The following is a 26,236-nucleotide window of genomic DNA, read 5'->3' as shown; positions in this document are numbered from 1 at the left end:
CTCAGTATCTTGTTATTACTGAAAGAAACGTTATTTTTATCACATGTGCTTTTTAAGTCCAGGTGTGATGGGGCCCACTCTGGTCTGGTGAGTGACCAGGTCCCAGGGGCCAAGGGGGGAGTGAGGCCCACGAAGGGGACAGTTTCTTAACTCCCGATTCCAAACCCAGAGCCCAGTTTGCACATTCACACGCACCCCAGCCTCTTCCTACCCCTCAGCGTCGTCTCCAGAGATCCGGATCCAAATGCGGAAACGAGGCGGGGGGGGGGGGGGGGGGGGGGGGGGGGGGTCTGAATACGTCTGCCATCTGGAGCCCGGCCATGGGAGAGCACAGCAAGGTGAGAGGGGTCCGTGACACGCCTCGCTGAGGCTAGAGGGGCTTCTCTCCCGTGCACCGTGCATTTTCTGAGTTCTCTACCAAACACGTTCAGGCATCAAAAAGTTTCCCAAAAACTAAAACCGTGCACGTAATGGGTGAAACTGCACGCTATGCTGAGTGAGGGAAGCCAGATGGGAAGGCCTCACAGGCTACGATTCTGTCGACTTGAAACAAGAAAAAGAGCTGTCGGGGCAGAGTGTGCAGGAGCGCGGCCTGGGTGTGGGTGGGGGCACAGGCAGAGGAGACCAGGGGACCTCGGGACCACCGTGCTGTGCGCTCCTCTGAAGCGAGGGTTCCCCGCCCCCTCCTCGCCAGGCGGAGCGCCTTGGAACCCGCGCAGGAGCGGTAGAAAGGCACGCGCCTTCCAGAACAGCCAAGGGCTCAGGCTTAGAGGTCGCCGCCCCGCGGGGAGGCGTCCGCAGCTGTTGCGGACGCTGACTCAGGCCGCGGGCTCCCCGGGTGAGGAGCGGTGTCGCCGTCCACGTGGCTCCTGGCGGGGCACAGGGGGGCGGAGGAGAGGGCGCCGCCTGCGGAGACACGGGAGCGCCCGGCTCGGGGAGCTCCTGCCCGCAGCCGGGTCGGCGCGGAGTCCGCGGGGCGCACGGAGGGCGGCTCCGAGGGGCCCAGGGGCTGGGCGCTACCCCGAGATGGAGAAGTTCAAGGCTGCCATGCTGCTGGGGGCGGTGGGGGACGCTCTCGGGCACAGAAACGCCCGCAAGGACAGCAGCGATTCTGGAAGGAAGGTCCAGGAGGAGCCGCGGGCGAGCGGGGGCCAGGACCAGCTGGTGCCGTCCCAGGAGAGGTGGCCGGTGAGTGACAACACCATCATGCACCTGACGACGGCCGCGGCCCTGACCACAGGTAAGCCAGCCACCCTGCCCCTCTTACCCCCCCTCCCGGTCCCCAGAGCCCCGCACCGCGGGTGAGCCCCCAGCCCTGTCCCCCATGCCACCGCAGAGAGGGGGTTTCACACCCACCAGCGTCCCCTCCCTGGTCAGACGGCGCTTCTCACGGTCTGTCTGGGTTATTTTACTCTGAATAGTGACTCTTCATTTGTGTTTGTAAAACGTCTGCTAGGCTGAGCCTGGTGTCTCTAGGGTTAAAACCAGTTAAATCTGCTCTTGGTGGTTTGGGGTGAGGGTTCAACTTTTCACTGCAGATATTAAGACGTCTGATTTTATTTCAAAAGAACATAAAATAATAAACCCTTTGAAATTTGGATCCATTAAGATAATATTGTTTGAGGATTACTTCTAAATCCCAATGAGCTCAGGCAGAATGCCATCTACCAAAGTAGGATTCAGATGTGTGTGTACACACGAATGTGTCTTGAGACGATGCTGTGGCATTGGCTGGGTGGGGGCAGGGGGCTTCTAGGACCATCCTTCATGTGCCTTCATGATTCTCAGAGAAGCCGTGGGTGTACATACGTGTAGCACAGCTTTCCTACAAGGTACATGCTCTCTGAAAACCTGTAGGTGTTTTTAGTCTGCTGTTGCCAAATGAAAGTCTGGGGCCACGGCTGGGTAGACGAGGCCTCGTGTCTGGGCCCTTGTGCCCGTCCGAGTCGGCCGTGGGCTCGCTCAGCTTAGCTCTGTGCTCATTCCGCAGGAATGCCGTCCTCGCCGCAGCCAGTTCCAAAATAGCTCTGGCGAGGGTGAGGACACAGATAAGATAGCGCCCAGCGCGTGAGGCGGCGAAGTGTCTTTGAGTCCAAATATCCCCAGTTTCCCAGGCTCCCAGGCAGACCCAGCAGTGTGAAATCGCATCCTGGCAGCCAGAGCAGTGATGCCGCCCCTACGAGGGCCTGTCTCTGGACGCAGAACCTGCTGGCTTCCCGAAGCTGCGCACAGCGGGCCCTCACTCTCACACCCGCTCCTTCCACGTGTGTCTGATGCCACCCACGTGTCCTCTCCTTGCCCTTGTCTCTTTTGTGAATGGCAAGATCCACGGCCTGTGTCTGCCTGTGTAGGCGCCCAGGACAGACGCCAGCAGGGTCACGCAATCCTGACCGTGTCATGCTCTCTGAGATTAGATTGAGCCCTCTTGACAGACATAGGACATCATCTACCCCAGTGTGAAATGTGCATGTGGGGGACACTGCCTGTGGGAGCACATCACATGGGAGCACAGAGAGTGTTTGGGCATTGTTTCCAAAGAGGGGACCCCGCGCCTCTGGCTGTGGGAAGCGGGGTGCTGGTACACAGCACCCTCTGGTCCGCAATCCACAAGGGGACGTTCGTGAAGATGTCCCTAAATTTAGCCTCCAGAAGCCAAGCAGGCATAGTTTTTCAAGTCACTAAAAATACAAGTTGAAATTTTCTTTAAATTTAGCTGTCAAACAGCCCAGTTTTTTTTCTCTAAATAGCAAATTGTAGCCTAGAGAAGGGGCCTCTGAGCTGCATTAATGGTGATGGCTACAGCCCTGATGTGGCGCCACTCAGGGGCCAGGCACTGTTCTGAATCTACGTGTACCATCCCCTGGCCCTTGCATACCCTGATGGCTGACACCATTATTACAGTTTTACAGACAAAGGAACAGACACACAGAGAGGTTAAGTAACTTGTCCAATGCCACATAGCCAAGCTAGAGTCTGAGCAGGGACTGGAACCCAGACAACTGGGTTCCAACATGTAAGTTCTTAAGCCCTGCCCCAGCCACCCGCAGTCGCTGGCCACACAACTATTTCGGGGGTCCCAGTGGACGGTGGTTCTCCAACACGCTTTCCAAGGACAGGTAGACTTTCTCAAAGTGTAACTGTGGCGTGGCATTTCCAAGGAAGTCCCATTATTGGGTGCCGTAGGCCGACCAACTGTGTGGCTATGCAGTTGTGTTAGTGTGAGTGTGATGCGAGGACAGGGACAGCCTGTGGGATGTCCTACTTTTGGGAATGAAATCAGATACTGGCTTAGGAAGCAGTGTCCAATACCACACAGGGCGGGGGACAATCCAGTTTGTGCAGCTTGCCCAATGAGCTCGCTGGGCACACCTACCAGAGGCTCCCTTGCGTGTATGGCCCTGTGCCTGTCACCTGAGGATGAGAAGGGGGCTCAGCCACAGGGGCCCCAGAGCCTGGCAGTCCTGGTTCTCCATGGCTCACTGGCCCGAAAACGGCTGACCTTGCTTTCCCTCCTGCACTGTACTTAAGGATGATGACGCCTTCATCATAGGGTCAAGTGAGATCAAGTGGGGCGGCATGGGCACTTAGTAAATTATTTTTTTAAGTTTCTTGATTCATTTTGAGAGAGAGACAGAGCGAGTGCGAGTGGGGGAGGGGTAGAGGGAGAGAGAGAATCCCAAGCAGGTTCCACACTGTCGACGCAGAGCCAGACGCGGGGCTTGAACCCACAAACTGTGAGATCGGGACCTGAGCTGAGATCAGGAGCTGAGATCGACCGAGCCTCCCCGCCCCAGGCACCCCTGCACTTAATAAATTATTAAGGGAAGGTGGCTCATGGCACGATAGTTAATGTCTGTCTTTCTAAATGTCCTGCTCCGAGGACCAGGCAGGGTAGCCTGTCTCTGCGGCGGCACTGGAGGGAGGGGGGCATTAGCCCATTGCGGCGGTGGCAGATGCCACGGTCCATAACCCACAGGGGAGTGCAGGGTCCAGCCCACGCGTGAGCAGACCAGACCTGTCCACACTCACCTCTCCCTCTTCCTCCATCACTGGCTCGCTGGCGGTAACAGCATTTTGGAAAGTTGACTTTTTACTACAAAGCTACTCGATCTTGCTATGCTGCCGTTTCTTTATGGTGACATTGGTTGGGAGACACACAGGGTTTTCGTGAGCAGATCTGTCTCTTAGGAGACTGGGTGGTGAGGGCAGAGAAGAATGAGCTGACGAGCCGTGTCTTCAAGCAGAGAAACCTTGGCAAGAGGCTCCTTGGCCCCTGCAGCTTTGCAAAGTCTGCTTCTCGTTTAAATTCGAACTGGACACTCACAGAAGAATGTTGACATTTTGTTTTTAAGGAGTTTTTTCCCCCTTTAGAAGGATGTGATTCCAGAATAAAATGAATTATTTGAGAGGGTCTGGAAAGGCCAGGCTCACTAACCGTGGACTGAGTCAAGAAGGTTTTGTAACGGGTGCTGCTGGCGCCTCAGGGCTGAGTGGATCCCAGTGGCTCACGGGCCCCACACCTCGCAGAGCCCATGCCTCCTGCGCTCGGGTCTGGCCGCGCACTCTCTGCCTCTGCTCAGAACCCAACCATGCGGGGCATAGAAGCAGGGACAGAAGGACTGAGGACCAAGTCCACCCTCCAGGGCATGAGGGCCCACCTGCCCTAACGGCTGCAGGGACGGAGGCCTTCGTCCCAGATGATGCAGAGACTTGGCAAATGCACCTCCCTCACCTCCACAGTGGGACCCTGACCCTGGGCGCCTAATGAGAAGACCCCTCTACTGCCTGCTCATAGCTCCGGCGGCCTGAGAGGGGGTCTCCCTGCCCCGTCCCGGCCTCCTCCCCTCCTCCAGAGCCCCCAGAGTTGGGGTATGTGCCCCGAGCAGTCAGGGGCAGTCCCAGCTCCTGAGGCCTGAAATGCAGATTGGGTACAGAATTAGTCTGTTGGTGGCTGTTAAGAGTCACATCGTGGGGCGCCTGGGTGGTTCAGTTGGTAGACTGATTTCAGCTCAGGTCATGATCTCAGGGTCTTGGTTTTGAGCCCTGTGTTGGGCTCTGCGCTGATCATGGAGCCTGTTTCAGATCTGTGTCTTCCTCTCTGTCTGCCCTGCTCATGCGCTCTCACTAAAACAAAAAAGGCACACTGGAAATGCCCAGTATCTGCCCAGCTGGCCTGGCACAGTGACCCTGTCGCCACCAGCCCTGCTCTCTGATGGAACGAGGCAAATTGGACCCCAAATTTGGAGCTAGGTGTCCTCTAGCTCTTGCTGTGCATTACTTTAATGATAGAAATGCTCAGGCCTGCCATCGGACTCCGTTTACCATCTCGGGCCTTGGGCAAGTTGCAAAACCTAACCCCCGGAGCCTTCCCTGTAAAACCCACCGTGACAGATAAGAGCCTGACGGTATTGGGGGGCGGCACCCCAGACTGCAGGTGGCCAGTGCGTCAGCTCCTCTGCCCTCCATGCCTGTGATCCTCAAGGGGCTTGAGACATGCTTGTCCCCAAACGCTGTCACACACAGTGTGGTTTGGACCAATCAGTGCCTGGTGGGGCAGCGCAAGGGGTTTCCAGGAGTGAGAGAGGGGGTGGAAATGGGAGGGGCTCAGCTGCGTGGAGGCGTGGGTCTCCAGCAGCCCGAGGACCAGGCAGATTTCAGGCCAGCTTGTCGTCACATGGACAGAACCTTTAGCAGGGAATGAGGATTGTGGGTTTTTCTAGATTGTCCTGTGCAACCAGAGCATGAAGCACATACACCAACTCTAATTAATGTCTGACTTCTGAATAAAATCTAGAGTGAATTGTATGCATGCTGCACTGGTCTAGGAGCCAGGATTGTGGGGGGGCTGTGGGGGACCTGGGAGACTGTGGGGGACTCTGTGAGACTATGGGGGGACTGTGGGACACTGTGGGGGAATGTGGGGACTTTGGGGGACTCTGTAAGACAGTGGGGGACCTGGGAGACTGTGGGGGACTGTGAGAGCCTGTGGCGGACTGTGGGGGTGTGGGGGACTGTGGGAGCCTTTGGGGAACTCTGGGAGCCTATAGGGGACTCTGGGAGACTATGGGAGACTTTGGGGGTCTGTGGGAGACTGTGGTGGACTGTGGGGGACTCTGTGAGATTGTAGGGGACTATGAGAGCCTGTAGGAGACTGTAGGGGACTATGGGAGCCTGTGGGAGACTATGGGGGACTGTGGCAGCCTGTGGGGGACTCTGGGAGACTGTGGGGGACTCTGGGATAATGTGGGGGACTGTGAGAGACTGTGGGGGACTCTGGGAGACTATGGGGACTGTGGGATAATGTGGGGGACTTTGGGAGCCTGTGGGGGACTCTGGGAGTCTATAGGGGACTGTGGGATCCTGTGGGGGACTGTGGGAGACTCTTGGAGACTGTGGGGGACTGTGGGAGACTCTGGGAGCCTGTGGGGGACTGTGGGAGCCTGTGGGGGACTGTAGGAGCCTGTGGGGAACTGTAGGAGCCTGTGGGGGACTCTGGGAGCCTGTGGGGGACTGTGGGAGCCTATGAGGGACTGTAGGAGCCTGTGGGGGACTGTAGGAGCCTGTGGGGGACTCTGGGGGACTGTGGGGGACTGTGGGAGCCTGTGGGGGACTGTAGGAGCCTGTGTGGGACTCTGGGAGATGGTGGGGGACTCTGGGAGCCTTTGGGAGACTCTGAGAGATGGTGGGGGATTCTGGGAGACTGTGGGGGACTATGGGAGCCTGTGGGATAATGTGGGGGACTGTGGGGGGCTGTGGGAGACGGTGGGAGCCTGTGGGTGACTCTGGAAGACGGTGGGGGACTCTGGGAGCCTGTGGGGGACTCTGGGAGCCTGTGGGATAATGTGGGGGACTGTGGGAGCCTGTGGGGGACTCTGGGAGATGGCAGGGGACTGTGGGAGCCTGTGGGGGACTGTGGGAACCTGTGGGGGACTCTGAGAGACTGTGGGAGACTGTGGGGGACTCTGAGAGCCTGTGAGGGGCTGTGGGAGCCTGTGGGGAACTCTGGGAGACTCTGGGATACTGTGGGAGACTCTGGGAGAATGTGGGGGACTGTGAGGGGCTGTGGGAGCCTGTGGGGGACTCTGGGAGCCTGTGAGAGACTCTGGGAGCCTGTGGGGGACTCTGGGAGACTGTGGGGGACTGTGAGGGGCTGTGGGAGTCTGTGGGAGACTCTGGGAGCCTGTGGGGGACTCTGGGAGACTGTGGGGGACTGTGAGAGTCTGTGGGAGACTCTGGGAGCCTGTGGGAGACTCTGAGAGACTGTGGGGGACTATGAGGGGCTGTGGGAGCCTGTGGGGGACTCTGGGAGACTGTGGGAGCCTGTGGGGGACTCTGGGAGACGGTGGGGGCCGTGGGAGCCTGTGGGGGACTGTGAGAGCCTGTGGGAGACTCTGAGAGACAGTGGAGGCCTGTGGGAGCCTGTGGGATAAGTGGGGGACTGTGGGAGCCTGTGGGGGACTCCATGAGACTGTGGGGGATTGTGAGCCCCCTGTCCTCCACCGCCTGCATCTCTGTTGTCCCTGCTGGGTTGGGGGCTGACCAAGTAGCCCTCCTGCCTTCTCAGTCTAACCCTGCCTTTTCCTCCCCAGACTACTGGTGTCTGGATGACCTTTACCGAGAGATGGTGAGGCGCTACGTGGAAGTCCTTGAGAAGCTTCCAGAACATTGGGCTGACCCAGCTACCCTGGAAGGCTGCTCACAGCTGAAGCCGGATAACTATCTCCTCGCCTGGCATACACCTTTCAACGAGAAGGGTCAGGGGTGCTGTCTTTTCCCTGTAAAGTGCATGCTGGAGCGTGGCCTGGACACTAACCCACGTGTCACCCCACTAACCTGCAGGTCTGCGTGACACAGAGGGACTTGCCGGGGCTTCCACGTAGAGGACGCCGGCCTCCCTGATGGTGTGACACCAATCTGGGGTTCGTTTTAAGGAATATTTTCAACTGCTTTCCCTCTAAGTGGCTATTTTTTGCCAAATAATCAGGAAAACTTACACAATTAGCATAAATGTCTATCTCCAGGATGCTTTGATGTGTTGATGTATTTACGTAGCCAGAGTCTCTGCCTCCAGGGCACCTGCTTCTGGGGTCCTGGACCCCCGGTCTGGGTTTATACTGAGGATTGACACCCGCCCCAGGGTTTATAAGGAGGATGGACACCCCCAACCTGAGTTTATACTGAGGACAGATCCCTGAGTTTCTCAATGCGTTGGCTGAGATTAACAGCACATTGCACATTTCAGAAGAAAAATTTAATGGGTTTGAAGGCACGACAATAGGAACAATCCAGAATGGGACGCATGTAGAAAAAAGAATCCAAAATCATGAAAAGAGCCATGGACGACTACTGCATCCTAACATGCCCGTAACAGGCTCCCTGACAGCATGCAGGGGAACAAAAAAAGATTTGAAGAAATAGTGGCCCACATCTCTCCAAATGTGATGAAACTGTAAACCCACAGATCCAAGAAAGTCAGGAACTTCCAAGCACAAGAAACGCGGAGAAAACTACAGTATGGCAGCTGGCAGTCAGATTGCTCAAAACTAACAATCAGGAGAGAGACGTGTGTTCTGTTGCTGACTGCCAAAGTGAGGAGGGTGCTCTTGTCAGAAGTGACGCACGGAGAGCTCGTGGGCAGTGTCACTGAGGCACGGAAGAAAAACTACTTCACCCTGGAGTGCTGCCTCCAAAAAAGTTTCTTACAGAAACAGTGGCCAAATAGCCTTTCCAGGCAAACAAAAGCTAAAGGATTTGTCACCCAGAGAGCCACATGGAGAAGGGCTAACGGAAGTCAGTCCCTCAGGCAGCAAGAAACCAACATGGAACAGAAATCCGGGTCTGTGCAAAGAACTTGGATGGAAATCCTAACTATGTGGGTAAATACAGAAGAATTTTTAACTTCCTATTGAAATCTCTTTGAAAGATAATTGACTTGAAAATGATGAGGTACTGCGGGTTTATAAAATGCTATGAGCAGGTATCTGACGCTACCTTGTGGAGGCCGGTTGGGAAGGGTGGCGGTGTAAGGTGGGCTGTGGTAAGTGTAAGTCCCAGGCAGACACTCAAAACCCCAGAGCAACCACTAATACAACAAAACAGTTATAACTAATAAGCGAAGAAAAGAGAAGTGGAATCATTTAGGAATATTTGCTGGGGAAGCAGTGCCCCAGGCTGGGTCATCCCGTCGGGGGGGAGACCAGGTGCGAGGCTGTCCCTTGGCCTTGGATTCTTCCCCCTCATCAGGAGAAACCGTCCCTGTCTTCTAGGCATGCAGTAACCTTCCCTATAGTGCTTAAGCATGAGCACCACACGACCCTAGCCAACCCCGCAGGGGGAGCCACCCCACAAGGAGAGCTGCAGGTTCTCGTCTCCCCTGCAGCACGAGGGGGTGTGTGCAGCATCCCTGCCCCACCTCGGCTGCGGGAGGGGCCACTGCCATGGGAGACCAGAGCAAGCTACCAACGCAGGTCTCCCTGCGAGGCTTTGTTTCCTGGAAGGAAGTGCTACCCCGTGTTGCGTCCCTGTGTTATGTGCCCCCACCGCCCCACCCCCCGCTGGGCAATTCCAGACGGGAGAAGATGCAGCTGCCGAGGTCTGAGGGTCTGAGGGCTCCTCCTCGTGGTGGTGGGCGCCATCCTCCACCTTCCAACTTCCACACGGTGGAAATCTTCACATGGGATGGGCAGCTGCCCTCACTGTTCGATAACATTGAACCCAAAATGGGCAGAAAAGGGGACAAATAACAGGACAAAAGACTTGACCCTGATCACATCAAATGTAAATGGTCTAAAGACTCCAAATAGATGGCAGGGACTCCAATGGGATAAAGAAACAAGTCCCAACTCTAGGTTGTTCACAGGATGTGCACTTTACATATGAAGGCACAGGTAGGTTAGGGAGAGAAGAGGTGCACCATGCCAACCCCAGTCAGAAGAAAGTCAGCGTGGCTCCATTAACATCACAAAAAGTATGTTTTGGAGCAAAGAATGTTGCCAAGGGAAAAAAAGGCAATTTCACCATGACACATGCATCCATTCATCAGGAAGACATACCAAACCCAAACATTCCTGTACTGACAACAAGCCTTCACAATATGTGAAGCTAAAACCAGTAGGACAGCAAGAGAAATTGACAAACCCAGAGTTGTGGGCAGAGATTTCCATATTAAGGTCTCAATATTCACGTTAAAAAACTAGAAAACTGGGGCGCCTGGATGGCGCAGTCGGTTAAGCGTCCGACTTCAGCCAGGTCACGATCTCGCGGTCCGTGAGTTCGAGCCCCGCGTCAGGCTCTGGGCTGATGGCTCGGAGCCTGGAGCCTGTTTCCGATTCTGTGTCTCCCTCTCTCTCTGCCCCTCCCCCGTTCATGCTCTGTCTCTCTCTGTCCCAAAAATAAATTAAAAAAAGAAAAAAAAAAAACTAGAAAACTGGGGGCGCCTGGGTGACTCAGTCGGTTAAGCGTCCAACTTCAGCTCAGGTCATGATCTCACACTCCGCGAGTTTGAGCCCCGTGTCGGGCTCTGTGCTAACAGCTCAAAGCCTGGAGCCTGCTTCGGATTCTGTGTCTCCCTCTCTGTCTGCCCCTCCCCTGCTCATGCTCTGTCTCTCTCTGTCTCAAAAATAAATAAAAACATTAAAAAAAAAAAAGAAACTAGAAAACGGGGGCGCCTGGGTGGCTCAGTCGGTTAAGCGTCCAACTTCAGCTCAGGTCATGATCTCACACCCCGTGAGTTCAAGCCCCATGTCAGGCTCTGTGCTGACAGCTCAGAGCCTGTAGCCTGCTTCGGATTCTGTGTCTCCCTCTCTCTCTGCCTCTCCCCTGCTCACACTCTGTGTCTCCCTCTCTCTCTGCCGCTCTCCTGCTCACACTCTGTGTCTCTCTCTCAAATATAAGTAAACATTAAAAAAAATGTTTTTTAAGGAAACTAGAAAACAAAGGGCAAATTAAACCCAAGGGAAACAAAAGACAGGAAGTAATGAAGGTCAGAGTGGAAGTCAATCCCACAGAAAACAGGAAAACAGTAGAGAAAATTAACAAAACCAAGAGCTGATTCTTTGAGAAGATAAAGAAATTGATGAAGCTGAAGCTAGACTGATCAGGACATAGCGGACGGGCAACCTCCCTCAGATTCTACAGAAAATAAGGGAATATATTTAAAATTTTGTTCTAATAGATATCACAACTTAGATAAAATGGACAAATTCCTTGCAGGACGGAAACTACCAAAGGTCACTCCAGAGGAAGGAGAGCATCTAAACAGCAAGACACAAAGGAAAGCCCAGGTTCAGATGGCCTCCCTGGGGACCCTACCACACCTTTGAAGAAGAGACATACCGAGTGTACACAGCTCTCCAGGGAGCTGAGCGAACACACACTCCCCAAACCCGCTCTGCTCTCCAGGAGGCCGTTAAGAAGAATAAAACAGTGAATTACAGAGTGGGAGAAAATATTTGCAAAGTACACATCTGATAAGTACCCTGAATGTGTAAAGAACTCTTAAAAGAAAGCTAACAACCAGTACAAACACGAGAGAACTATTTAAACAAACAATCCCCCAAGGAAGATGCCTGTGGCCACCTGCTCAACACCATCCGTCACTGGGAAAATGAAGCCCCAACGAGACACAGCGCTGCATGGGCTGAATTTGAAAGGCGGACCGTGAAGTGCCACCCGGGACACAGAGGGACCGCCAGTGGGACGTAGAACGTGATGACCACTTTGAAAGCCAGTTGGGCAGCTCCTTAAATGTGAGCGAAGTGATCCACTCTGAGGTATCTGCCCAAGAAAGCGTATGTCCAAACAAGGACTTGGTCATGAGTGTCCATGGCGTTGTCTGTGATAGCTTCCAGCAGGAAACAACCCAGGTGTGCAGCAGCGGGTCAGTGGCCAGACCGGCAGTGGCCCCTCCACACAGCAGTCTTGCTGCACCAACACGGAGGAGTGTCAAGAGGATTACCCTGAGTGAAGGCAGCCAGGTAAAAACGACTCTATGCGGCATGATTCCACTTACATAAAACTCTGGGAAATGCAAACTGGCCTGCAGAGTCAGGCCAGTGGCCGCTGGGAGGCCGGGAGGCACAAGAAGACGTTCGGAGTGACTGCTGGATACGCTCACCATCTCTGCTCAGGGCTTCGTGCACGCACCATGTGTTCACGCTCATCGCCTTGCACGCCTGGAATGTGTGCAGTTGATCACGTGTCCCTTATAACTCCACGAAACGGTTTCTAAAAAGAGAGCACGTGCGATTACAGACACCTCATCTGCTTTCCCAGCAGCAGCGCACGGCCGTCAAGAATTCTGTGTTAGTGCCTAACTTTCCAGTGCGGGTGCTTTTCAGTTTGTTTGATCTGTTTTCCTTTGTCAGGCATCTGGGTCGCCTGCTCGTTTTTCACTCATTTAAATGATGCTGCGATAAACGTGGGACTGCACGACATTGTGTACATTTTCAGGACATTGTGAACATTGCAGATTGCTGTTCTCTGCTCCCTGCAGGCTCAGGGTTTGGAGCTGCCACCAAAGCCATGTGCATCGGCATGCGGTACTGGAAGCCGGAGCGCCTGGAGACCCTTGTGGAAGTGAGCATCGAGTGCGGCAGGATGACGCACAACCACCCCACAGGTGAGGCCGTGCCAGCGGCGCCCGCGCCCAGCTCCCCCAGCGGGTTGCGTGGAAATCCTACCCGCTGTTCCGTTGCATTACTTGTTGGCGGACTTGGGCTTTTCAGTTTTCGGTTCTGCTTAAATGCTGTTTTTGCCCTAAAAGCAGGATTGGGGATGAGCTTGGAAAGACTCTCCCTGGTTTTGGTGCCAGGCATGTCAGAATAAAGGCAAAGCACCAGCTCTCCGAGCAAAGCCATGGGAACCCGAATTTCTATCACACGTGTTGGGCACTGCTTGCCACCCAGTGCCATGCCCGGCGGGGGCCTGAGCCAGACTGTGTGAGCTGGAACACCTAATCGTCATGCCTCTCTTCCCCCCGCCAGCCCCGTAACAGGATGGCCGTGCGTGAGGAGAGAGTGTCCGTATGTCCCTCACACAGGGAGGGCAGGCGGGGGCCCCAGCACCTGACTCAGAGTCATGACTTAGAAGGGCAGTCAGCTTCTAATTTTAAATAAGAATCGCTTGAACGTCTTACTCCTGTAGGTGGAAGGCGGGCACACGCCCTCCCCAGCCCAAGTCCAGAGGCTGCCAGCTGCTCTCTCACAGCTGCTCCCCTCTTTCAAGGCCATTTTCAGTGTCCACTGTTACTGGCGTGGCCCTGAGGTTGCAAGGGCCATGCCGTGCCACCCCCCCCCCCGGGGACACCCTCGTTTGACCCTGGATTTGAGAACTGGACACTCACTCCACCTGTAGTGATGCCTTGCAGTGGCCAGAAGCCACTGAGAGCATCTCTCGAGATGGCGGTGCCTCTTCCTGGGTGGACGTGGTCTTTGTGTGGTTGTGTGCCTCAGGCTGGCCTGGTGGTTGCTCCCCTGTGCTTAGAACCATCTGTCCCCGGGGCGCCTGGGGGGCTCAGTTGGTTGCATGTCCGGCTCTCGATGTCAGCTCAGGTCATGATCCCAGGGTCGTGAGTTCAAGCCCCGTGCTGGGCTCTGCACTGGGCATGAAGCCTGCTTTAAAAAAAAAAAAAAAAAAAAAAAGAGCCGTCTGTCCCCACAACAAGCCTTGCTAGGGGGGTGTGATGTGCCTGTGTGCAGGAAACAGAAGGCAGAGCCCGGGAAGCCCCAGCCCAGGACCCTGCACCTGCCAAGGGTGCATCTGGCACCCACATGCCCTTGTTGTGCCCTCCAGGCTTCCTCGGGTCCCTGTGCACGGCTCTGTTTGCATCTTACGCTGCGCAAGGAAAGCCACTGGAGCAGTGGGGCAGAGACATGATGCAGACGGTCCCGCTGGCAGAGGAGTATTGTAAGAAGACCATCCGGCACCTGGCAGGTGAGCCCGACCTCTCTTCCCATCATGCCTGAGCTGACAGCAGAAAGGCTGGTGTCATTCACTTAGACCCGATTCCCAGAGAGCTGGAGGTCTGTTGGTCCCGTGGTGAAACCTAGAGCATCCCCATGTGAGCAGGCTGACCCAGAAAGCAGGCCCAAGGCGTCCCTGGCAGAGGGCCTCCTGGCCAGGAGACCCGGCGCAATGCCAGTGCTGCTCCCCCGCCCTGGCCTCTGCAGGGACCCCACCCTCCCACTCTCTGAGGGCAGCTGGGTCACTGTTCCGGGTGGTCCTTGGTCGCCCATTCCCCAGACACACGGGGTCTGCACTGCTCCCCACTGTGGCCAGCTGCCATGAAGGCCACACAGGGGTCTGTGCCCCCTCGGGACATCTGCATCCAGGAACATCTGTCTGTTCCTGGTTATCCCAAACCCATCAAGCGGCTCGCACCCTCTTTGGCCACCGGCGAGGTGTCCATCAGCTGGTCCGGCAGAGGTCCTAGGGGACCTCGATGTTGCTGGTGGCCAGGTGAGCTGTGGCTTCTCAGCAGGCTCCTCCCCACATGGCCCGAAGCGGACAAATGTGAGAGGCAGGTGGGGGACTGGGAGACCCGTGGCTTCCTCCTCAGGCAGCTAGCCCCAGAAGGTTCTTTCACCCCTAGGAGGGACAGCCCAGGGGCATGTCTGGAGTAAAGCCATTTGTCACAGGCAGAGGGAGACGAGTGTGAGTGAGGTAATGGGGCCATGGGCTCTCTGGGCAGCCTGAGGCTGCGGTCTTGAGACGGGGAACCAATCAATGAATCACTTTCCTGTCACCATCTGACAAGCAGGGACTCATTCTAAGTGCCTCTCAAGAAGCTTCTAGAACAACTTTAGAAGGAGATAGCACTGGGAAACTCTTATCCACAGGGCCCGGCTCCCGTGAGAAGCAGAGAGCCTTGTGCCCACAGTGAACTTACACGTCCCTCTATAAACTAATTATAGAACATAGTGCCACACTGGCCGTATTTTCGACTGGTTTAAGTCACTCCTGCCTCAGGGCTCTGGAGGGGTTGGGGCTGCCTGTGGTCACTGGGTTGTGAGGGTCACCTCCTCCCGCGGGAGAGACAGGGACACGCGGCTGCTGTGGGCCATGCAGTGATTGTGCTTACGCGGAGTCAGGGATGCTCCTCGGACAGGACGGGGAGGACAGGCATTGGTCAGAAAATTGGAGACTTTATTTTTTCTGTTTAACTTTAAATGTGTTTAACCTGGAGTTTTATGACCTATGACACATGCCGATTCTTTTAAAGTTTATTTATTTTGAAAGAGGCAGAGCAGGGGAGGGGCAAAGAGAGACAGAAAGAGAATCCCAAGCAGGATCCACACTGTCAGTGCAGAGCCTGACACGGGGCTCGAACTCACAAACCCTGAGATCATGACCTGAGCTGAAATCAAGAGTCGGATGCTCAACCGACTGAGCCGCCCAGCTGCCCCAGACACATGCCCTTTTTTTTTTTAATTTTTTTTTAATGTTTATTTATTTTTGAGACACAGAGAGACAGAGCATGAACGGGGGAGGGACAGAGAGAGAGGGAGACACAGAATCAAAAGCAGGCTCCAGGCTCTGAGCCATCAGCCCAGAGCCCGACGTGGGGCTCAAACTCACGGACCGCGAGATCGTGACCTGAGCTGAAGTCGGACGCTTAACCGACTGAGCCACCCAGGCGCACATGCCCTTTTTAACAGAAACTCAAATCGTCCAGAGAAAACAGTGTTCTATTCCTGCAGGGCCTTCTGCTTAGTGGTGACAATGTCCATCGGCAGTAAGGACAACTGGCAAATTAGTTCCCTGTCTTCACCCTTGGACGTCTTGTTCCAATGTTGGTGGCCCACCTGCTTGGGAGACAGGCCGCGGTGCACTGGCAGAGCCCTGTCCCTGCCCGCTGCTTCCCTCACTTTCTGTCATCTTTCCTCAACCTTAGGTAGGCTCTGCTTTTAGTTTTGTGAAGCAGAGTCGGGCCAGCATTTCCAAGGGCCTGCGGTTCCCTCAGGACCGGGAGCCTTGTCCCAGGGCCTGTCTGGGGCCTGCCTGCAGCCACCGGCTGGTCCCCTGGAGCTCTGTCCTCTGCTCCTGCCCACGAGCAGACCTCCTGAACCGGGGCTTTCCCACAGGCACACCGGGCACCCCTCAGGGCCAGGCTGGCAAGGAGGCCACCACGGTGGGAGGGCCCAGCAGGTGCTGGTGCCTCCCGGGTTCTCGGAGGGCAGAGCACGTTCCTACATCTGTGTCCGAGGAGCTGCCGCTCAGACCCCACGTGACGTGGGCAAGTCCTTCCTCTGGGGCTGGCATGCCAGGCGACAGGCAGCGAGAAGGAGACGCCCTCCGCTGCCCTTTGCAGGCTGTGTCACTTCGGTGAGAAGATACAGGGTCAGAGCTTTCAAGACAATATGCTCTTCTAAGGACCATAGTCCCTGTTAAGTCAGCGAAGCAAGTTTCTCGGTTGCTTTGTCCCCCACTCCCAACTTCCTCACTCTTGTTCCAAAGCGGCCTCCGTCCTCTGCCCCCTCACCAGGCTCAGCCCCCCCCTCCTGCCTCTGCCCCTGCCCCACCGTCCCCACGCCCCAGCTGGTAGCCCTCATGTGCAGCCCACCCTGTTGTTTGTGTTTAGAATACCAGGAGCACTGGTTTTACTTTGAGGCAAAATGGCAGTTTTACTTGGAGGAGAGAAAAATCAGCGAAGATACGGGAAGTAAAGCCACCTTCCCTGACCGCTACGATGCGGAGGAAAGAGAAAAGGTAAGTCTTGCTGTGCCCAAGTGGTGGGGACAGCAGCTGGCAGGGTCCTGCTGCCTGGGGTCCCCACCGAGAAGCCACTGCAGCTGGGCTGTTTCTGCTACCTCTAGAGTCTGGGCTGGGGGCTCCCCCGGCAGCAGCAGGGGGCCTGGAAGACTTCCTGGAGGAAGCATGTGTGAAACAGAGTACTTCATGTTTTCATTACCTCATTATAAGCACGGCATTGCTAGAAGACACTCGGTTTCACTTCGTTGTTTCCTAGGCACCGGGGCATGAAGTTGTATCCGATGAGTAAGGTCATGCACACGTGCACACCACTGTCATTGCTCATGTTGGGAGAGCTGACTGACGTTGTCGGCATCGGGTTTGGTAGCACAAGAGAAAACCCCGAGTCGCTGTGACTTAGCCATGATAGAAACTTATTTGCTTATGTCCCCGGAGCCCAGAGCTGACCTGGAAGTCGCTTGCAGTGAGAGCTGAGGACACGTCTGTGTGGCCGCTCTGCCATTCTGAGTGCGCAGCTTGTAATCCACGCTGGCTGCTCTGGCTCCAGCCAGCACGTCTGCATTCCAGGTGTCGGGAAGGTGCAGGGGGAGAGCAGGGGCCCACCCTTCCTCCTCAGGTGCTTCCCACAGCCCCTCCGTGTACCTCCACGTATCTCCCTCACCTCCCCTTGGTGCTTGAAGGCCCAGGCGTGTGATCCTTAACAGGGAGGTGCCGCTGTCCCCAAACCAACGCTGAGTCTGCTGCTAAGGCACAGGGGGGTGACCTTCCAGCGTCCACCTCACAGGCTTTCTGCTCGTGGCGCACCTGCAGGGTGTCATTCTGCACCGCCAGCCAGCCTTGGCGCCCACTCGCCCCGTGCCCTGCGCAGACCAGGGGCATGTGTCCTAACAGCCTCAGCACTGGCTCTCGGTCCCTTGCTGGGTCCTGACTCTCCCACAGACTTTTCGGCTACCCTAACATGGGCTCGGGTCTGCTCTGTGGAGTGTCTGCATCCATAGGAGCCTCAAGAAGTGGGTCTTTCCTGCGCGCCATCACCCCCAGCCCTGGGGCAGTGCCTACAACACAGGTGAACTCCGGGAGCACGGGCTCCAGTGCAAAGCAGCACTGGTTTTCCTGTGGCCACATATGCCCTGACCCCTGGCTCTTTGTTCTAGGCTTACCGGAAATGGAGCTCTGAAGGCCGAGGGGGCCGGCGGGGCCATGATGCCCCCATGATTGCCTACGACGCTCTCTTAGGAGCTGGGGACAACTGGACAGAGCTCTGCCAGCGGGCCATGTGTCATGGAGGTGAGATTGCTTTCTTTGATGTGCGACCAGCACCCCCTTCCCACCCCAAAGCACCTGCCCAGGATGTCCGGATTCTGACCCCCCAGGATGTGGGTCCTTCTCTGGACGTGGTGCTGCCTCTGGTGGCTGTGCCAGTCTGAGCTTGAGAGAAATGGCATCCGGGGAGCAGGGTGTGGGCCCCCTCTCCTTCGAGGCCACTGGGTCCTGCTGGTACGGGCCGTGCACAGTCCCACGGACTCTGTAGCCAAAGAGAGCTCTGCAGCACTTTGGATCGCTGGCCCCAGGTTCGAGCCCTCGGGTGGTGGCCGGGACTGTCCCAGGGCCGGGCAGGATTGCTCCCTGCTGGTGCCCACTGTCCCCCGCAGATGTAAAATAAGGGGACCCCAGGCAGATGTCACCCCGTGCTGGGCACGGAGTATCCGTGGACATCGGAGCCCCTCAGTTCCTGGTGCTGAGGCGGTAGAGACGCCAGCACCACCCCACAGATGAGGTCCCTGAGCGCCCAGGCCCCAGGACAGCACGGGAATCGGCACACGCTCATGTGCATCCGGCTGTGCGAGGAGAGAGGGAGCTGCCCAGAGAGGTCCCTGAGACGGGCCCCTGGCAAGAGGGTCTGGGGGTGACAGTGCGCAGGAAAGACCCACAGGCTCCGGCAGCACAAGGTCCCAGGGCCCCTGAGGACCTGTGTTTCCGTTCCAGGCGAGAGCGGGGCCACAGGGACTATCGCGGGCTGCCTGTTCGGGCTGCTGCACGGCCTGGACGCGGTTCCCACGGGCCTGTACCAGGACCTGGAGCACAAGGAGGAGCTGGCACGCCTGGGCGAAGCCCTTTACCGCCTGTCCACTCAGGAGAAGTAAAGCTCTCCCGCCACATCCCTTCAGGGAGCCGCGTCCAGCTCTGGGCGCCCCGGGGTCCACGTGCTGGCCACGGCCCTCCTGAGCGTGCGACACGCCTAATCGGCCATAATCACACTCTTAACTCTTTCCTCCTGATTTCAGAGCCCTAACTGCCGAATGAAATGCCCTGTTTGTCCTTCGAGAATGTTTGTCCTTCCCTAACCCAGACCCAGAGCCTCTTGCGGGGTCTGCTACCCACAAGCCTCCACGCACAGTGGCACAAACAGTCTCCGGGACAATCAACATGCTTCACTCTGTGCAAAACTAACGCTGCTCGCTCACTCACGCCCACACAACTAACCACGACAGCTGTGCTCGGACGCGTGACCTGGCCACCGCCTCGAGGGCAGGGCCACCGGCACCGGGCCTTGTGAAGCAGCGAGAGAGAGCACGGCACTTCGCCGCATGGCCAACGGTTTTTAATCACACTAGATCTTTAAAACCAAACCCTTCTGGAACAAGTGACAGAAAACCAGGAAATAAAGGGCTCTTGTGTGACACCCGCATCTTCTGTGTGGTCTGAGCCAGGTCCCGGGGGCAGGGGAGCCCCCAGACTCGCTGCTGAGGGCTCGGGTCCGTCTCTGTGAGTCTTGGATAAGAGAGCATGCTCTGGTTAAAAATAACCTTGGACACCGTCCTTTCCAAGGAGCATCTGGTGTGAATAAAAGAGCAGTTGGTATTTCGTGTTTAACACGGCGCTTTGGCGGCTAGGCTGGGGCCGGCCCCGCGGCGGCAGCGCTGTTTCCACAGAAGGCCGCCTCTGAGCAGGCTGGTGGCCCCCAGAGCCCCCGGGCTCACTCCCTCGCTTCTCAGGTCTGCACGAAGGCCTCCAGTGGGCGGCTCACAAGGAGGCCTTCCTGAATAACAACTAACCTTTGCTGCTGCTGATGCTTTTCAGCGGGAAGAGCCAGACACAGGGCAGCCCCGGCTGGGGGGGTGGGGGCGCGGACCAGCCCACTCCCACAGGAGCCCAGGCCCCGCAGAAGTAGGTGGGTGCTGTCCCAGGCCAGGGCCACGGCCGGGCCCCAAGAGGGCTCCTTGGTCTCTGTTAGGAGGAATCCATCCTGGAGAATCAGGAAATGGGTCTGCTTACTGGTGGATTATAAAACATAAACAGTCACAGGAAGCACTGGACTGTCTCCACCTCACTGTCCTGCTGCAGAGAAACACAAGCACTGACAGAAACAGAACTGTGACAAGTGACGAGGTGAACGCATCTGTGATTTCGTGTTTATTGTAAAGGAAACACGCACACGGCCTTAGAGACTTGTCACCACGTGTGCTGGTGGGTGCGGAGCAAGAGGCCCCGGTGCCCAGCCAGGGTCGTGCCCCCCGGGCCCCTTGAGCGCCCCTGGAAGCTGTACAAGCGGGGGTCTGCACGGTGCGCTCGGTGCTGTACATGCACACGCCCTTCCCAGCTGCTGGTGATCTTCTACTTGCTCGTGAGCCCTAACACATGTGACTCAGTGGTTCCCACTTCTGAAGTGACTGCTCCCGACTCGGCATATCCGCTGCAGGTGTGGGTCCTCGTGTAGATGGCATCCTGACTGGAGAGGCACCTGGAGACCTGGGGTCAGAGGCCACGGGCTTGAGACAGCAGCCCCCATCACTAGGGAAGGGTTTGCGCTCTGGCAGCCCCCGTGCCCACTGAGACAGGCACCCATAGGGATAGGCACCCATGGAGGGTGGGGACAGGCATCCACAGGGACAGGTGCCTGAGGGGACAGGTGCCCACGGGACAGGGACAGGCATCCACGGGAACAGACACCCAAGGGGACAGAGGCCATGGGGACAGGCACCCACAGGGATAGGCACCCATGGGGGGCGGGGACAGGCATCCACATGGACAGGTGCCTGAGGGGACAGGTGTCCATGGGGACAGACACCCACAGGGATAGGCACCCATGGGTGCAAGGACAGGCGTCCATAAGGACAGATGCCCATGGAGACAGGCACCCGTGGGGAGAGGTGCCCACGGGGACAGGCGCCCACGGGGACAGGCACCCAAGGGGACAGAGGCCATGGAGACAGGCACCCAAAGCTCCAGTGGTGGAGCAGGTCCTCTGTTCTGCTCACAAGTTTCCAGACTTCAGGCTCATTTGATTAATTCCTGTCCCCAGGCTCTTTGGTGAAGAAGTTTTGTGTTTAGATCTTGAATCGTTGTTCCCCATGTTTCCATATCTGGAAGGCAGGTAGCAGTGTGTCTGGCAGACACTGGAGCCCCTCTGACAGCTGGGGAGATGAGATCAGAAGGGTCCACTCGGAGGGGCCAAAGGGCCACCCACAGGTGCACACGGGCCTCAGCCCCACCACTGGGGGGGTCCCCCAGGTCAGAGAGGCAGTGTCTAGTGCTATCCCGGCCCATTGTGCAAGGGCGGTCAGAGCCCCTCATGAATGGAGAATTCGAACCCAGCCTGCCTGACGGCCCAGCTCCTGCTTGTGAGCCACCCGCCGGCCTCCCCAGTTCAGCCAGACTTGCCCCCAGCCCTGGGCCCACAGGCACCTGGACCAGACAGCACAGGAAACAGGTGTCCACAGAGGGAACTGGAAATACCCCTTATTTCCGAGGAGGTCATGGGGACACAGACACCAGGGAGACCTCCAGGCCTGTGGGCGCCGGTGCCTTCAGGGCCCAGAGCCCACCTGTGGGCTCTTGGCCCTGCGTTCATCCTGCCCCATTCTGATAGCTTGTTTTCAAGAACGTTAAAATACGCAAAAAGCCACAAAATAGCCCAAAGATCTCTCTCACCCAGCAGCACCAACTGGGCCAATCGCTGCCATTAATATTGGGCCACATGGGCCCAGTGTCTCTCAGTGAGGACACAGGACAGATGCTCCCAGCGTGGCTGCGCCCTGGCGTGAGGGGAGGGGCGCCTGCCTGCCTGCATCAGCCCCAGGGCCTCAGTCAGCCGGACTGCAGGCTCTGGGCAGCAGAAGTGGCCTGCTGGGTGAGGTGGCCACCAAGTGCCCACAGGGAGTGCCTCTGTAGGGGCAGCAGGCGGGGTCAGGCCCCAGGCTCACTCTCCAAGGGGCAGGAAAGGGTGAGTGCAGGTCACAGAGGAACAGGGGACCTGGGATGTGGCTCACGGACCTGGCTGCCACGGGGGCTCTGCACTCTGGGTATAAGCCTCTGAGCACCACAACAAGAGAAGTGTGGGAGGGGTGGGGAGGGGTGGCTGCCAGGAGACCAGGCTGTCTTCCCAACCATGCCAGGAAACCCCATGTCTCACAAGAGGACACGGGGCCCTAGGGACGTCCCCTTGCTGCCCCAGGACACGCTGACGAACACAGAGGGGGCACAGGTCAGCCCAGGGCAGACCAGTGCCTGCTGATAAAGTCGACGGTGAGGGCCAGGCAGGCACCCCTGGGAGCCCCAAGGGACCAGCCGCTGCTGGCCTTTTGAAGTCAGGTGGGGTAGAGGGTCTCAGCCAGGGGACTGTCCTGCATGCTGACCCTCCAGTGTCCTTGTATTTCCAGGTGACCTCTCGGTCGCCAGAGGTGCCAACGGAACCGTCAGGAGAGTTTATTTCGGCCGCGATGTTTACACTGGCCCTGGAGAGAGGTGTTCTGGTCCTGCCCAGGGATGGGCTCGGGGACGTCCACCTGCACCCACAGGCAGGGGCAGCAGCCCAGACCCCAGACTGCCTTTGGAAAACACTGACAAGACGGAAACACGCTTGGCTTTGAGGAGCAAACTGCTGGTGTTTGGTGCTCCCACAACTGTCCTCACTGCAGCATGGAGACCATCCATCCACATGCTGTTTCAGCCACAACTGTCCTCGCTGCAGCGCGGGGACCGTCCATCCACATGCTATTTCAGGCCAGGCGTGTGGGGCCAAAGAAGGACGTGCTGGGCCTGCCTGCAAGTCCAGGGTCAGGCAGTCATCAAAGGCCCCAGTGAGAGACCTTGCCTCCACAAGAGCACATGTCCAGGCCCGCAGGAGAGTTCACACCACTGGCCATTCCAATTCAGTGACTTTTGGGGCACAGAGGGTCATGCAGGTACCCCTCGAGTGAAAGAGGGGCATCCACAGGACCAGTGGGGGCAGCACAGTCAGGCCACTGGGAAAGCCTCCACTGAGGAGGGCACCTGAAATGGGTCGTGAAGGATGCATAGGAGCTCATCAGGAGTGCAGCTGTCGCAGGCAGGAAGGCTCAGTGTGCGGCTGGGACAGAGCACAGCAGGGAGCTGAGCTGCCAGGTGACACTCGAGGTGCACAGGCCTGCATCCCTCACCCCTGGCAACAACGGCAGGGTGAGCCAGAGCCTCGAATGGCAGGGGCCCTGCCAGACCTCGCTGCAAGCCCCAGGGGGGTGCAGAACAGATGGGTGTCCTGCCCACGTGCAGGCAGACAAATGAGTGTGCTTGAAACTGCGCTGGAGTCTCAGGCAGTGACGACTGGGGTCTACAGGGATGGAGACCCCAGGCGGTGGGTGCACTGGGGCACGGTGGGTCGTGAGCTTGCATAGTGACCTCAGGAGGGCAGACTGTGCAAAGCAGAGGGAACAGCTTGTGCAAAGGCCCTGGGGTAGGAATGAGCTGGGAACCAATCGATGGCCAGTGCTCATGGCCTGGGCACCAGGTGGCGTGTCCCTGCAGGGAGGGCGGGAGCCCAGCTCAGCTGTGTCGTGAACACGCACCACACAAGCATCCTGCAAACAGAGCTCAGCGTTTCTCTGGGGTAGAGGGCAGGAGAGCAGAGATGGCTGGAAGCAGGCTGAGCAGAGGAGAGGTATTGTGTTCATGGAGGCTGTTGCCCATGCAGTCACACTTCTGCGTCTGTTGCCGGGGGCATTCTCCTGAATCTTGCACACATCCGGCTGGAGGTGAGGCCACCTTGGCAAGGCAGGGCTTGCCTGAAAAAGGACCGTGTAGTCCTGGCTAATCCCCTGCATATCAGCCTGTATGTCTTGGATCTCTGGGAGTGAAAACCGTTTTTAGGTGGCAGTGGAAGCAGGAAGCTGGTCGCAGCCCTGCCGGGGGTGGGGGGGTGGGGGGGGTGGGGGCTAGTAGGTAAAAGCCAGCCATAATGAGTACAGGGGGCTGGAGCTTAGCAAGAGGCCAAGTGGTGCCTGGATGACACGGTCAGCGTGAGAAGGTGCAAACGTGGTGTGGCCGGAAGCCCTGGGCTGGAGCCCGCACCTGCTGTCATGAAGACGCCTCCCAGCACGGAGGGGCCATCCGCACCCCCTGGGTTGGAGATCTTGGAGGGAGGCGTCCGGTGACCCCGGTGCCTGCAGGCCAATGGCAGAGAAATGGGGAGCGGTCCACATCCAGCTTTCTGTCACTCTGACCTCCTTCCAGAGCCGCCTTGGGTTCAGATGGGAAGTTGGCACAAACCTGATGCCAGCCCAATTCTCCGTCTTTCTGTTGGACTGTGGGGTCACAGCACCCGGAGGCAGGGAACGTGGAGGGGCAGAGGAGGCCACATGGCAGGTCCTCAGGGGGCTGTGCTCACATGTCAGAATGTCCCCAGAGCTATTTCAGCCATCGAGTGACTCAACCCACAGTCATGAAGGTGACCGGAAAGGCCAAGCAGGGGGTGGCTGGCACGGCCAGAAGGGCCTCATCTCCACACCCCCACCAGGCCCCTCCTGGGCCCAGAGGCCCCTGCATGGGGTGCGGGTGGCAGGCACTGCGGAGGCCACTGTTCCCCGAGGGGCCACTCAAGGCCCACTGACGGAAGCGCATGGTGACAGTGACAGGCGGTCTCTTGGCCGCAGCATGGAGCTCTTCAGCACTGACAGAGGCCCTGCTGGCGTGGGCTCGGAGCCAGATGTGGACCCCTCGCAGACGCTCACTGGACACCACGTAGACGGGCCGAGGTCGCTCAGCCTGGGGTCCTGCTGGGAGTGTGGAGCAGGCTCCAGTGGGGCCGGGCTCCCCGCGTCCTCAGAGGGTGGACAGGGTCCCCGAAGGAGGGGCACAAGCGTGGACGGCACCAGATGCGGGTGCAGAGGCATGGCCACACCTCGCCCGCAGCAGGAGCCCGTCTCCGCCTGCCCCCCATTCTGGAAACAGCGGAAGCCGAATCCCCACGATGCCGACGCAAGATCCACGCACGCAGTGTGCTGGCAGCGCAGAGGAACTTGGGGGCTGATGGCCGTGGGCTGTGTGTGTGGGGAGGGGTGTCACCCCCGTGTCACGTGCCCGAGAGATCCAGTGTCGGCCGGACCCTGAGGCCCCTGCACTGTGGGGCCCCCTGAGCATGCTCCGCACGGGTACCTGCAGGGCAGCAGCGAGAACCAGGCAGAGCGAGCTAAGCCGGGGCAGTGGCGGGGGCAGCGGCTGGGGCTTCAGGCTGATTGGCCCTGAAGAGACCCAGGGCCGCCCGAGGTCGGTGCGCCTCTACCGAACTAAAAGGTGCCGCCAACCGAGCTACCCGCCAGGCTGCAATGCCCACGGTGCGGATCAGAGCGGCCCGGCGGGTCTGGGACTCGGGGGACTGCCTTGGCAAGGTGGGGAGAGGAGGCTCGAGGGCTCTGGAGGAAGCCTGGACCACCAAGCCCCAAGCTGGCCTCTGACAACCTACCTCCGCAGGTAAAGCGAGGTGTCTGGTGACCTTGCAGAGGGTAGAGGGAGAGGGACCCCCGGGGGTGGGGCAAGCCACGGCTGGGCCCTGGCACACGTGGCTGGAGACTGCCGGCCTTCTCCGAGGGAACAGGAGGCGCCAAACGCCGCCCCAGCAACACTGGAGTCGGCCTGCTGTTCTGCGGCCCCTAATCCTGGGGTCCGGGGTGTGGGTGTCCTGGGCGCCCGCCCGCGGAGAGGACACCGCCTTCTTGGGGGTCGCAGCTCCCAGTGTGCCCCAGAGCCCTTCGCTCCTGCCGCCAGACCCGCGCAGCCGCGGCCTGGCTTCCCCTGGAGCTTTGAGCACCTGTCCCCTGTGGCCAGCCGGCTGGCCTCTGGCCCGGGCCTGGGTTTGGGTTTCAGTTTTGTTTCAGGAGCCTGGCTCACCAGGGCAGCTGTCCAAGCCCACAGCTGTCTGAGTCTAGGAAGGAGCCCCCGCTGTCTCAGGCGTTGGCAAGGGGAGGCCTGGGCCAGCGGCAGCCGGAGAGGCAGGTTCCCAGGCCCCTGGCAGCCGCCGGAGTCAGACATGGCGGTGGAGCTGCTGGACTCTGCTCTCACCAGTCCTCTGGCGTCCCACAACAGCAAAGTGGCCGCTCGGCGCCAACTGACTGCAGCCAGGTGACCTGGGGGTTTGGGGAGCCTGTGGGGGCAGGTGCCCGAGGTTTTGTTCCTGGAGAGGACCCGCTGCCAGGCACCGGCGCCCCAAGTGCGGCCTGGGGTCAGGCTGCCACCTGATGGACCACCCGCGACCCCGGCACACAGGCTCACCAGG

General features: G+C 58.1%; 1 protein-coding gene across 2 annotated transcripts; it reads left to right on the top strand.

Moving 5' to 3' along the window:
• The first annotated feature begins 799 nt into the window (after positions 1 to 799).
• ADPRHL1 (ADP-ribosylhydrolase like 1) lies at positions 800 to 19,599 on the top strand. 2 transcript variants are annotated; one of them, XM_042980599.1, is made up of 7 exons: positions 800 to 1,240; positions 7,590 to 7,754; positions 12,494 to 12,619; positions 13,792 to 13,932; positions 16,580 to 16,707; positions 17,865 to 17,997; positions 18,697 to 19,599. In XM_042980599.1, the coding sequence occupies exons 1-7, from the start codon at positions 1,027 to 1,029 to the stop codon at positions 18,852 to 18,854; spliced, it is 1,065 nt and encodes a 354-aa protein (XP_042836533.1). In that variant the 5' UTR covers positions 800 to 1,026; the 3' UTR covers positions 18,855 to 19,599. The 2 variants fall into 2 exon arrangements, with proteins under 2 accessions (XP_042836533.1, XP_042836542.1); XM_042980608.1 differs by lacking the exon at positions 7,590 to 7,754.
• The last annotated feature ends 6,637 nt before the right edge of the window (positions 19,600 to 26,236 follow it).

Source organism: Panthera tigris, chromosome A1 (genome assembly GCF_018350195.1).
Source record: "Panthera tigris isolate Pti1 chromosome A1, P.tigris_Pti1_mat1.1, whole genome shotgun sequence".
NCBI classification, from domain to species: Eukaryota; Metazoa; Chordata; class Mammalia; order Carnivora; family Felidae; genus Panthera; species Panthera tigris.
The sequence above is the reverse complement of the archived record's forward strand: the minus strand, read 5'-3'. Positions and strand labels throughout refer to the sequence as shown.

What these genes read in the sequence shown, in the direction of transcription:
- ADPRHL1 (XM_042980599.1), top strand. Translation starts at nt 1,027, where the DNA reads ATGGAGAAGTTCAAGGCTGCCATGCTGCTGGGGGCGGTGGGGGACGCT. An exon ending in GACGCACAACCACCCCACAG is followed by an intron (nt 12,620 to 13,791) that starts GTGAGGCCGTGC and finishes TGTGCCCTCCAG; the next exon opens with GCTTCCTCGGGTCCCTGTGC. An exon ending in GACCATCCGGCACCTGGCAG is followed by an intron (nt 13,933 to 16,579) that starts GTGAGCCCGACC and finishes GTTTGTGTTTAG; the next exon opens with AATACCAGGAGCACTGGTTT.